Source organism: Larus michahellis, chromosome 1 (genome assembly GCF_964199755.1).
Source record: "Larus michahellis chromosome 1, bLarMic1.1, whole genome shotgun sequence".
Classification (NCBI taxonomy): Eukaryota; Metazoa; Chordata; class Aves; order Charadriiformes; family Laridae; genus Larus; species Larus michahellis.
In genome coordinates this window covers 190,924,352-190,938,458 of record NC_133896.1, presented here as the reverse complement: position 1 = coordinate 190,938,458, position 14,107 = coordinate 190,924,352, and the positions used below count along the sequence as shown (strand labels likewise).

The 14,107-nt window shown below is 37.6% G+C and overlaps 1 protein-coding gene across 11 annotated transcripts in view; it reads right to left on the bottom strand.

Moving 5' to 3' along the window:
* Positions 1-14,107, bottom strand: part of LRCH1 (leucine rich repeats and calponin homology domain containing 1) — a 137,194-nt gene that overhangs the window by 18,577 nt on the left and 104,510 nt on the right. For all 11 annotated transcript variants that reach the window (XR_012584461.1, XR_012584457.1, XR_012584458.1 and 8 more), the window contains 3 exons: positions 6,604-6,713; positions 2,451-2,588; positions 488-565 (listed from right to left, as the gene is read on the bottom strand). Coding sequence is in view for 5 of the 11 variants with exons in the window: in XM_074565594.1 (XP_074421695.1) it covers positions 488-565; positions 2,451-2,588; positions 6,604-6,713 (326 nt within the window). In the remaining 6 variants the exon portion in view is untranslated. The remainder of the gene's footprint in view (positions 1-487; positions 566-2,450; positions 2,589-6,603; positions 6,714-14,107) is intronic.

Sequence of the window (14,107 nt, the reverse complement as noted above, 5' to 3'; positions counted from 1 at the left end):
TTTCTTCACATCACAGCAGAAGTGTTTCAGTACAAGAGATGAGCGTGTTATTATTCATTTTTATAATGCATACTATAGAGTACTTAATATTGTATAAAAAGGAAAATTAATAATTAAAAAGAATGACGTCCATATTCTTAAAGCACTAGGTAAAAATTCAGTTATGTTATATAACAAAAAACCTGCAAACTTTTGCTCAATTACGTATTACCTAATTACCATATTCCTTATTTATTTTCCATGGCAAAGATAAGGAGGTATTGAGAATAATAACGAATTACTAATTTAAGACAAAAGTTGCAATTCTTAAGTGTTATGACTTAAATGCACTAAAGCAGTACTAAATCACATCATTTAAATAATTTTTTTTAATGATATCTCCTTATAGCTGAAAAACTGTAGTTCATAAAGTCATCCTTCAGCTTTCAAGTAATTAATGTGTTTTGCATTTCTGATCATCTCTAAATGATCGACTTAATTAAATTACCTCTGGTATCCCCAGTTTTCTACATGCATCCAGAAAGTTCTCCACGTTTCTCCTGCACTTGGCCATGCTAAGTTTAGGCTGTAGAAACAAGAAAAAAATAGTTTATGGCAAAAGAAGTCAATAACATTAATTCAGTTAATAAATTCAGCTACTGCATTGTTCTTGTACTGATGCACTATTTCCATATTTCTCCTGAAAACAATGCATAAAATTCTGCTCAAATTCTTTTCCTACCGCTCTAAAAACATCATGCCTACAAACACGACCCGAGTACGTAAGTTGTGGATGCCATGTGCTTTTACTTAGTTATTAAGGTCAACACCACATTTAGATCTCTACTTGCTCAAATCCAGCTCATGAGGTACTAAAACCTGCCTCTTCCAAATGATTCATGATAGACAACATTGATTTTCTGGACAGCAAGTAAACTGATGAAGGATTTCAACATACATCCTGGGGAACGGACTTAACTGTAATTAACAGGCCCTTACTTTTTAAATATTTTATGTACTTACAAATGTATAGCAACTATACACAATTTCAATGTCTCTGAAGAAGCAATTTCCTATTACTGTAGAATTTCAAATACTTCCACTATTTGTCTCACTCAGGACTATTCCCCAAATAGTTACAAAAACATCATCTTATAAAAAAGCCCCCAACAACTCACTATTTTACTTTTTCAATGCAAGATTTGAAACAATGGTAATTCCTGAATATCCACCTAAACCAAGAATTCACTATAGTAGCAGGGACTTTAAAGAAATAATTTTCTAGGCTAAAGTAATTTGAAGGCTGTTTCAAGTGAGAGAACATCATAAATATAAAGTTGAAACAAAATGAAAATGGATTTTAAATATTTGCTTTTTGTTATAGAAAACACCATAAGACTTCTACCCTTTTAAACAAAAACCCACAAAACAACAAAACAGGACAGCAATGTCATATTTTTACCAAAGACAGAAGAAATTTAAAACCAAGCAACTGTAAAATAAACTCCACTAGACCATCTGAGAAATTGTCTTTTTCTTAATACCTGTCGTCTTGGAATTTTTTATAGGTTGGTTCTGAAATCCACGTGCTATTCTCAGAATCAAGTATCAGGCTGTACGTGGAAAATATTTACCAATACGGACATTACAGTAACAACAACAAAAAAAAAGGCAGAATCTAAAACCATACAAAACCACTTCAGAACCAGCAGACTGGTATCAAAAATCTGGAACAAAGATCTGATCAAGAAAAGGACATCAATAAATAGAGAAAATATTAAGAAAATTATGATTCAAGAAGTGCGCACATGCAAATTACATAGATTTTATGTCCCAAAGTCTTCAGGTCCTTAGGTTCAGCAAGCCAATATCAAACCACTACAGTGCACGTTTTTATTCCACTCTGTCTGCAGGTAAAAGGAATAATTTCTACATTTAACCCAACAAGAAGAATATGCTAATCAGCGCTGCAAGTGCTTTAGTTACATGACATCTGCTATGCCAGACATTGCTAAAGTTAACCTCATATTTCTTCAACCAACAAACAAGGGGCTAATTTTCTTTTCAAAAGGGTCTCCTACAATAAAATCTTGTAAACATATTATTTCATAGCATACTGAATAAAAAGGCCATTATGAAAAATATTTGATCTCTTGCTAGATCAGAGGAGGAGGATAATTATATATATATACACACACAAATATACACTATATATATATTACATAGAAATTAGTGAACATTTGAATTTATAATAATGTAAATGTTGCCCCTGACAGCAAAGAACATTAATTGAACAGCAACCTGGCTGATGTAACCAAATATCATTTGGCAATAAACCAGTAATTTTTTAAACCTTTCCTTTAACATTATACATTTTAACATTATAACATTATACATTTTAAACATTTCCTTAACATTTTCCTTTTTAACATTCCCTGCCACCCCAACGTAGCAAGAAACATTCAACTTACTACTGCTGGTGAAGGTACATGAATACTTCCTACAGACCGAGGACGAACGTGATTTACTAAATGGCAGAGAACCACACCATCCATCAGAGCAGATCCCAAGTCTTCAGGCAAGCAAATCTTTAGTCTTGTTTCAATGTTCTGCAAATGAAGAACACATACACACTTTAATATGGAAATGGATGAAGGGGAAAAGAAGAGAATATATATCCTCATCTTCTCCCATGTTGTAGACACAGCCAGTTTTGGAGTTCTGTTTTATCAAGAAACATGCTACCTTTATACAACTAATTCTTTAAAAACTAAAACCGAACCCACTCTACTCTATGTTGGTCACTGAATTATGTAAACTCCTTTAAAAGAACTCAACACTTCAAATGCTGCTGTCATAATACACATTTATTTTTATATATACACATAAAACCACATATGCATGCAATTAGCCATGGGATAGCACTACATGTGGCTCCTTCTTTTCACCATTCCCTCAAGTCTTCAACTTGCACATCTCAAATTTTCTTTATCATCAGCACTTTGAATCAGAACCACATTGTGTTAATAACTGTACAAGTGGACAATAAAAGGCAATCTTTCTTTAGTAGCCTAAAAATTACTTAGGAAGTATTAGAGCGATCAGAAAGGCATGGCAAAACATTGAGATTTAGAAGAGAATTTTTGCATACTTGTAAAGTAAAATCAAAGTCTCACTGAAAAGAATTTGATATTGCAAAATAAAATACTTTGAAAACATTTGAGAATTCTCCAGAAAAAAACTCCTACAATAAAATTGTTGCATATGATGAGTTTCCTAAATTGTGCTCCAATCTTGAAAACATTCCGACACTATACTTTGAGATAACTCTTAGATTAACCCTCAGAGATTATTTCCATTACCTTAAAATAGATATTTCCTATTCCTAGTTGAAGCTCCTTAAAGTCATTATTCTCTATTAATACATTACCTCAATCTATGCTGGGTGTTCTAGATGAAAATAGGTTATTCTCTTTAGAATCAAAGGAGAGCGTAAGTTGGAAGGGATTTCTAAAGGTCACCTCGTCTAACAAATTTGAAATGAGATCAGAGCCTTGCTTAGTTAAGCTCTGGATATCTGCAAGGAAGGAGATCCCAGGCAACCTTGTTCAGTGTTTCACTATCCTTATTACAAAGAATTTTCTCCGTATAGCTACTTTAAATTTCTTTCTCTGCAATTTGTGCCATGTCCCCTTGTTCTTTATGCATCTTTAAAAAGCCTGGCTTCATCTTCTCTATTACCACCCTCCAGGCAGCTGAGGACAGTCATATGGTATTCTCAGCACTCTTCTCCAAGCAAAAGAAATCCAGCTCTTAGCTGCTTCTTCATACAACCTTTGTTTGGGTGCCCTCACCATGAAATATCTTCCACTGAACTCACTCTGGGGTTTCATTATATTTCCCCCGTTTTCCTTCTCCTAGACATGCTACTTTAGTACTCACATGTACAGTCCCACAAGTGCCAAACAGGGAGTGCATCATGCGTACTAATGTTTTGCTTTCACCTTGGATTAATTCATACATTAGAAAACATTTTTGGTATATGAGATATGTACAGAAAGTTATACATTAAGAATACATTTGAGACTTTTTTCCAAATCTGTTACAAACAGGTTTATATACGTTAATGAATTAAAAATTCCTTCTCCTATGATTTGCCTGTTGGGAGACTACTCAGTATAGATCGGGGTGCTTTTTATTTTTTATGAGCACAGCACACCTACAACACTATTTCAATGTCAGTTCATGGTTTGAGACTCGATTTAATTAAAACTGAAGACTTCAAGAAGTGTATAAATTCTCCGTCAATGCTGTCGCCATTGAAGAACTACTCACTTTTTCAAAATCACCCATACTAGAGCAGCAGACAATTTGTTCCACTTAGCATGTCAAAACTATTGAATATTTAGCCCTTGAGTGGCAAAAATCAATCGGTATTTCTTGCTAGACTCTGTAGCTCAAAAGTAAGTGGCGAATCACTCTCGAAATGACAACTGTCTGAAGCAACCATGGATGTATACAAAATCAAATGGCCCACATGGAGGAAAAAAAGTGTATCTTTGAAGAAAAAGTTTTAAGAAATGGAACAATTGCTGTAAAAACACACCATTCTAAAGAGAACGGGGGAATGTATGGAAGAAACACCAATGTTCTCACAATACATGGTCCAGGTGAAGTGGTTGAACTATAAGTAACTGTGCATTTAGATTTCTAAATATGGAACTTTAATAGTTGTTCCTTGCTGTTTAGTGCCCAACTTGATTAGAGCTTCGGGTTCTGTGAAGTCTCACTAAATTCTAACATACCATGAAACAATTAAAAAGCAAAATACACTAACAGATATGTTTATTCAGTAAGCATGAACTTAATGACCTATATGTTCTGGGCTATTTTCTTGTACGGTACATAATGAGATGGTCTGGAGGTTGCTTCTCTCACTAAAGGACACCGTATACCAGAGTAAACTTCACTAATTCAAAAAAAAATCTCACTATGAGCTTACAAACGGGGCCAGTCTTCCAGCTTCTGTCACCACTCTTTGGCTTGTAATCAAACTTCTCGCAAGAGACAACAGAACTTTCATTACAAGACACAATGCTTCAGGGTGAGGGCAAAGATAGTGCATGGAGCTGAAGGTCAATAACATATTAAACCAGTATTACTGGTAATACCTAATAATAATACAGCGTAGGGGGAGCCTCACTAAGTCTCCTTGCCTGATACGGTGAGTAACCTTGTTCTACTTTTCACTGTGAGAATTAGCTGAAATAATGCACAAGGCACGAACCTTGAGGACATTATTTTTATGAACAATTACTTGGGGACTTGCTACATACTTGTGGCAACTCTTAAAAGAAACATAAAAAGCTGCATCGATGCTGCTGACTAGACTATGCTCAGAAGAACTACATTCTACTGCAGTTTATGACTGCTAATTCTGTTTTTTTTTTCTCTATTACCAATAAGTCTATCTCATCTAATTCCTGCATCTTATCCTTTTGGGACCACCCAAATTTAGAATTGGTAGTATACAACATTCAATCAACTACACTGAATCTTCAACAAGATCTGTTCTGTTCAGAAATTCAGCAAGACAAAGTAAGATTAATCCAGACTTAAAGCAGGTGAGGGCCTAAGGTAAGAGAATGAAGATGTAAAAGTCCTCACAGTTCTACATTAAACAACCCGCCTTTTAAACACTACTTGGTAAGGAGAAAAAAAGTGAATCCTCTTGCTTTAAAATTAAATATTAAAAGACACGTTATTTAAAATAAATGAATAATTTTGGCATTAGTCATTCCATGAAGCTAATGACATGAGAACAAATGATCTTGTAATTCAGTTGTGGTATCAGAGTCACTTACCACACTTCCAGGACTTTCACTGTGTTTAGGAGTGCAACGATACCATCCCTTCTGTTGGTAACACAATATAACTGGAAACCTTGACAGGTTCAGGCTCACAACATTCCTTGCAGCAAAGGCTGTCATCTTTTTTTTTTTTTTTTTGACACAAATAGGTGTCACACAAATAGCACTACCTAGGTATTAGATGTGTGACACAGACACTATGCAACCACGTGCAGCAATTTTTGCATCAGGCTCTACCTTCTATATTCAAGACAATATACGAGGACACCATTTTGTATATTCAGATCTTCAAGTGATGAAATACTCACTTCATCTCTAAGAAAGTTGTTTCAAGCATTAGTTATCTGCTTTTAAAAAAAAATTTCTAACTTCAGCTTTAACTAATTGATTTCATTATGCCTTTTACTTGCTAGACTGAAGTCTTCTCCAGCTGTAAAGTAATAGTTTCTAAACCTCTCTACCTCTTAAGCGATCACTTCTTCCTTTCTGATGAAATTAAAGAAATTCTTAATTCCACCAGTGCAAGGCATGTTGCTTAACTGTATGTCAATTCAGGTAACTCCCATTAAAACTTTTTCTGAAGTACAGGCATCTGACCGTGATAAAGCACTTCAGGAATAGTCTCATCAATGCAATTTGCAGAAGTAATATTGCCTCATTTAACCTTTTTAATATTCTCCTACTTAGACAACTTTCCCAAAGAAAAGTGAAAAAGTACATTCCAGCAGCACAAGTCAATTCTACTAACACATACCTCACGCAGCTGTTCCACAAGCTCTCTCTCTTCTCTCATCTGCTCCATTTTCCTTCGAATTGTGAATTGTGGGTCTATGGACTCCAGATTTCTTTGTGGTCTTAAGAACACTGTGATTTTAAAAAAGACAGATTTTAGTTTAAAAAAGAACACCTTGATTTATTAATTTCTAAATGAAGCTAAATCCTTAGGCACTGCTTCCAGCAAAAACTATTAGAAAATTTCTCTGTCCTCAGGTGGACAGAAAAAACATGGATCTTGGATTACAATCATAAATGGATATTTTCTGGATATTGCTCTGAATAGCATCATGTGCCATCAATGGAGTGCATAATTTTTCAACCAAATCCTAATCTCAACAGGCAAGGTTTTTCTGATTATTAAGCATCGACAATGTCCCTTAGAGACTCTGATCTGTATAAAACTTTGCATCTAAACTGTCAGGAAACACTTCTTATTCCTTTAAGTAGAACCCTCTCCTAAAAGATGCTGAATTGTGTAACAAGCTGTGACAAGCATCTTCCTACACAGGACAAACTGCTTACGAGATAAGGTTATACTGAAAAAAAACAACCACCCACCAAACAAAGACCAACGTAGGCAGACTTAGCCATTCAATAAGTCTGCCTACATTAAAGTCGTGTTGCAAATGCAGCATTGCACAAACTCTTTGCAGTACTCCCTCCCACCAACCCTAGTTCTGTCGACTGGATCACTTTGCCCACATATAGTTCCCTGAAATAATTACATGAAATCTCTGCATATATGCACCTCTACGCTTCCTCTTTTTTGTGATCAATGACTGTTGTGACTGGTTCTGAAGAACAAGAAGGTGTACGCTCAAAACACAACCGTCACCTCTTTGCCACTCAAATGATGGGCCAACTTGATTATTATGGAAAGCGATACTGCTTAAAAGAAAGAAGCATTTTGTATTATTACTTTCCCGCCTTTCTCCTTCTGAATGCAACATGACACCCTCAGTCTCAATCAACTGGGTGGAAAGTACAAAGCCTAGAAACCTCAGTTTTTACATAGAGCTATGCTCAGTGTCAATTTTGTTAATTTAAGGCCATTAAAGAAAGAGAGATTAATTTCTGGGTCGATAAGTAACAGTACAGGAAGAGGAGAAAATCTGAAGCGTATGAATTGCCAATAGCACCTCCAGAGGAATGAAAAATGTTGAATTATTCTTATAAACTTAGAAAGGTACGTATGGGTGTTGTCATAGTAATTCTGACGTTCCATTAAAAATTGTGGCACGTCAGTCATTTTATTTTTGTTGTGATTTGGGTAACCGGCTGAACTTTAAAAATCTGTCCTCAAAATATGTAACAAAAAATTGAACTCCTGGTAGAATGAAATTTCATCTACATTCTGACCAAAAGTAAACTGTTTAATGAAGCCCTCAAATCAGTTCAGGGCCAACATACAAAATTGTACCCTATGACACCTAGGGCTCAGATAAACAAGACAAAGGCTTTGTAGGAGAAATACTTTGAAATATCAGACAAATCTAGTCACCAGGAATCTCACCTAACTGTACGCAGGTTGGTTAGGTAGCAAAATTAATAATCTAAGCTACTTCTCTATCCAAAGGGACAGACAGACCACCACCTAAAGCAGTTCGGCCAACAGGCAGCAGTTCTTTCCCTTATTTACTAAAAAAGGAGCTTAAGGCAACAAATTTCTTACATATCCTTAGGTTACTTATCTGAGGCATCAAGACAGAACAAACCATGGCCAGTTACTAAGCTTGCTTCCTTCCACTACTTGACTCACGTAGTCATAGTTTTAACTTTTCACAGGCAACTGAAATTTGCTACACTGCTGTTAAATCAGTAATATTGGGAAATGCCATATTAAAGGCTATTTGTTAAACAAAATTGATTTTAAATAGAACAGCTAAGTATTACAGTTTTAAGTTAGCAAACTTTATCCTTTTTAATGTCATCAGAAATCCCACTGGCAGACTGGGACAGTGTCCCGGAGACAACGTGCAGGACAACAAAAAAAGCTTTTATAAATACATCAACAAAAAGAAAGCCAGGGAGAATCTCCATCCCTTACTGGATGCAGGGGGGAAAGTTGCAACCAATGATGAGGAGAAGGCTGAGATACTTAATGCCGCCTTTGCCTCCGTCTTCAATAGTCAAGACCAGCTATCGCTAGGGTGCTCAGCCTCCTGAGCTGGAAGATAAGGCTGGAGAGCAGAACAACCCACCCACAATCCAGGAGGAAGTAGTCAATGATCTCCTTCTGCACCTAGACACACATAAGTCTATGGGGCTGGATGGGATTCACCCAAGAGTACTCAGGGAGCTGGCGGGAGAGCTCACCAAGCCTCTCTCCATCATTTGTCAACAATCCTGGTCAACAGGGCAGGTGCCAGATGACTGGAGGGTGGCTAATGTGACACCCACCTACAAGAAGGGTCAGAAGGAGGATCCAGGGAACTACAGGTCTGTCAGCCTGACCTCAGTACCAAGAAAGATCATGGAGAGGATCATCTTGAGTGAGCTCTCATGGCAAGGGCAGGGCAGCCAAGGGATCAGGGCCAGCCAGCATGGGTTTAGGAAGGGGAGGTCCTGCTTAACCAACCTGATCTCTTTCTGTGACCATGTGACACGCCTTCTGGATGCAGGGAAGGCTGTGGACATTGTCTATCAGGACTTTGGTAAGGCCTTTGACACCGTCCCCCACAGCATTCTCCTGGAGAAGCTGGTGAATCATGGCATAGACAAGTGTGCTCTTCACTGGGTTAAAAACTGGCTGGATGGCCATGCCCAGAGAGTTGTGATTAATGGGGTGAAATCCTCTTGGCAGCCGGTCACCAGTGGTGTCCCTCAGGGCTCAGTTTTGGGGCCAGTTTTGTTTTAATATCTTTATCAATGATCTGGATGAGGGGATTGAGTGCACCCTCAGTAAATTTGCAGATGACACCAAACTAGGTGGGAGTGTTGATCTGCTTGAGGGTAGGAAGGCTCTACAGAGGGACCTGGACAGGCTGGATCGATGGGCCAAGGCCAACTCTATGAGGTTTAATAAAGCCAAGTGCCGGGTCCTGCATTTCAGTCACAACAACCCCAAGCAACGCTACAGGCTTGGGGAAGAGTGGCTGGAAAGCTGCCCAGCAGAAAAGGACCTGGGGGTGCTGGTGGCCGGCCAGCTTAACATGAGCCAGCAGTGTGCCCAGGTGGCCAAGAGGGCCAACAGCATTCTGGCTTGTATCAGGAATAGTGTGGCCAGCAGGAGCAGGGAAGTGATGGTGCCTCTGTACTGGGCACTGGTGTGGCCTCACCTCGAGTCCTGTGTTCAGTTTTGGGCCCCTCTGTACAAGAGGGACATTGAGGTGCTGGCGCGTGTCCAGAGGAGAGCTACCAGGCTGGTGAGGGGTCTGGAGACCAGGTCATATGAGGAGAGGTTGAGGGAGCTGGGCATGTTTAGCTTGGAGAAGAGAAGGCTGAGGGGAGACCTCATTGCCCTCTACAACTACGTGAAAAGAGACTGTAGAGAGGTGGGTGTTGGCCTCTTCTCCCAAGTGAATAATGACAGGACCAGAGGAAATGGTCTGAAGCTGCGGCAGGGGAGGTTTAGATTAGATATTAGGAAGAATTACTTTACTGAAGGAGTGGTCAGGCACTGGAACAGCCTGCCCAGGGCGGTGGTTGAGTCACCATCCCTAGAGGTATTGAAGAAATGTCTAGATGTGGCACTTCAGGGCATGCTCTAGTGGCAGAGATTGTAGGTTGTTTGGTTGGACTCGATGATCTCAAAGGTCCCTTCCAACCATGAAGATTCTATGATTCTATGACAGAAGTACAGATACCAACTGCAGCTCAGTTCCCTTCTCCAGGCAGACTTCATAGCTTCACTGGTGTCACCATTCAGAAGGATCAACACAGAGGTGCACACATCGTAACTAAAAACATTCATTATGCTGACCTCCCACACTTAACATGAGAGTAGCAGAGCCATGCCTTCAGATGCACAGTTGTATTGACATTTAATCTTTGCCTTTGTAGAAGACAAACTGCAAGCTAGGAACAGAACTCTATTTCGAGAGCACGGCGTATCAGTAGATATGTGCTTCTTAATATTTTGTAGAGAGGAATATGTATAAATATGACTGCACATAACCAAACACACAAAGGCTGTTAACAGCTGTAACTACTGTTGTTATGAAGTGTTACAATCCATATAACTGATTTAACTACGCCATTTCAAAAGCATTATCTACTGATACAGATAATTTTAAATTACTTAATACATTGGTAAATTTCTGATGAAAGCACTTATATATGGTGAAAATTAAACAATCATAAATATCTAAAACATTATTTAATAAATCATATAATTTAGGACAGCTACAATAATAACAAAATCAACTCCCAAGTTTTCAAAGTGCAGAAACTCTTACCCAGGACTTCTATTACAATTGTACTGCTTTAAAATTTCTGCATTAGCAACTCTGTAACAATTTATTGGAGACTGCTCCTAAAGTTTTAAGAGGTGAAATAAAAATCTCTTATCACATTTCTTAAAAACAGTAGTTGCGATTTCTAAGATTTTTATTTTAGAAATAGTTCATTGTACAACTCTAACAATTGAGCTTTGCTGCCTCTCACAGCTGAAACACATAGTAAAACCATGTTTGAAGAGTAATACCATATTTAAATGGTATTTAAATGCTACTGGAGCTTTATTAGTAGCAGCAACATTTCAAAAATTTCTCTACGGAAGCATTAGCTCATATTTATGTTCAATTTTGCAAGTATCAGCGTATTCTCATGGACTTCATTCAGTTTGGCCACAGCTATCTTTGTTTAGGCCTTTGCTAAGTCAATATGAACGTCCCAAGCACGCTTTCAACATCTGTTAATGAAAAGTAAATATCAACATTACAGATTCAACTCTATTCATGAGGCATATTCCACCATGAGGAAAAAGGCAGGCTAATCTCAAGACAGTGGGAAACTACAATTAAAAGTTTCTAAATAAAATACGTTTAATTGCTTAAACTAACAAAACAAAAAAACCCCACACACTCAGAAGCATTAGTTATAAAAGCTTCAGTTATATACTGAGTTTAAAGAAAAATGTTCAATACAGAAAGTTTTGCCAGTCCCATGTATTGCTTGCTTCTGTGCATTACACGTTTTCCAGCAAGGGGAGCCCACACCTCACACACACCTGAAGGTCTGGTTTTCACTCTTTCCAATAGTGAGTTCCTGCTTTCTGAACCCATGGCTGAAGTTATTAGGTAATGCTTGTTCCAATAGTTTGTTTTTTGTTTGGTTGTTTGGTTTTGTTTTTTTTAATGGTACTTTGTACACTTCTCAACAAGTTAAATAGCTAATAGTTAATAACAGGATATGTATTCAACATACCACAGTCAAGGACAAACTTCCTTGTGAAAATTTTCATTTTTGTACTGAGTTACAATGCACACAGGTGCAGTATTTATAGCACATCAAGGTATTTAGTGCCCCAAGTACTTATTTTGACAACATTATCCCTCAGCTAAACAACAAAATTATTTAACCTGACTCTAAAAACAATAGACAAAGAGAAGGTTGGACTAATGACAGGGAAAGATGAAGTCAGGCTAGAAGTTTATAGTTAGATTTCTCTTTGATTGATTTATTCAGTCCAAATTTAAGTAACAGTGAAGTTATTTGCTAAACCAAAGCCTCCATAATGGCATGGCCATTGGTCTTGGGAGACCTGTCTGTTCCAAGCCTTATAACATCCCATAAATTCTGGACTTAGCCTCCTCTATTACAGAGCTGTTGCCACATAATTGCATTAAAGATGATATGAAATATTAACATATTACATTGATGCATGACATTTCTATATCAAAGGCGACACCTATACCAGCAAACTACACAGGACTGGTGCATGGATCCTAAGCACTGGCCAGAACACGTCGATTCTGTTAACGTTGTGGCTTCCTGGTAAAATTTTGGTCTGTGCAAACCCATCTCTCTTCTATACAATGTCTTGGTATAGCTCAAGGAATAGCACAGGCAAATGATATTCCCCAAAGGCAGCTTAAATGCAGCCATCCAGTTTCGGAAAGTAAGAGTGCTTATGTATAGATTTGGATCATGCTGTGCCAACTAACCTCAGTGACAGAGAATGGTCTCTGCTTTGCTTCTTAGCATAGGACGATAAACCTTAGATAAACTCTAAACATAAAGGCAACAGTCGTGATTTAAAAAAAAATAGTTGTAAAAGCAGTTTTCTATTGTTACAGCCCAAGGTAACAAACACTAATATGTGCATTTGCCTTAAGCTCTAATGACATGAGACATCTGTTCCAAATGCAGAAGCACAGGCCAGTCTACACTGCTCATTTCATTTAGAAGACTAAAACACCAACAAATCTAGATTAACAGACATCAAATTTGGCACTGCTAGAAGTACCTCTAGCTTTCCCTTTCCTCTGTTAGAATATTCATCAGTGAAATGTCAAGCTAGTTTCATACCATCATGAACTAAATACAGTTTTTCAACTTACCGTTATCACAATTCTTACATTCCATACTCATATCCTTTATGGAGCTGATTTCTTACATATGCTGTTTTCTATGGTTTTATAATCAAGAAGACGGTAGCAATAGCGAGTATTGTCAACTAATGAACTGAACTAAGAATGTAGGCATTCTAAACTAAATGTTGGCATTTATCAAATACACAAGATTTTTGGTCTTGGTTTCAATCTGATGCTTTTGACAGTTTCATTGCCTTCCAGTACTTAAACATCCTTCTAATATAGGGCATCTGGAAGAACAACATCCTATTTTAGTCCTACTGCCTATCAAATATTTTGTTTAATTGTCTAGGTTGTGTTTCTTCCATCTGACATTTAACTATTAAGACAGTAGATGACTCTGATAGCCCAACCACGGCCAGCTTTGCATATTAGTGCCAAGACTCAATGTGCTACGACAGTAACACCCTGGAGAAAAACCAAACAAAAGAAGCAGTAACAACATCTACTAATGCACCCGACCTTCACTATGCACAGAGAAGTTCGACAGCTTAATAACAGTTTCTGTTGGACAGAAATCACTGTTTTTGCTTAGCTGATTGTTTCAGCTTTGTTTCTTCATGGATTCCTCTTCTAATTAAGTTAGTTATGCACCTGCATCAATAACTGCAGATTGGAGGGTATTTTTATTAACAGTCAGTGTCTATCAAAAAATATAATAAACAAAAAATGCAGAAAAGATAGCAGCAAAATTAATTTCTGTTGGAGTACAACTTTTATAAACCCTTGGAAGTAAAGCAAGTAAATAAACCTATGTTGGAAACAGTTCCTGGAGTGGATATCATGGGAAAAGCTGTTTTGCCAGACTTGAAAACAGTGACACTCTTCACTCATTTACTTTTGATAGCACATATTCTACAGTAAATTACTGTGCACCCTCTGAGGTATTTAGTCTTATAAACATCCCCTCAAGAGTACTGTTTTCATCCTTAGCCACAAGGGGCA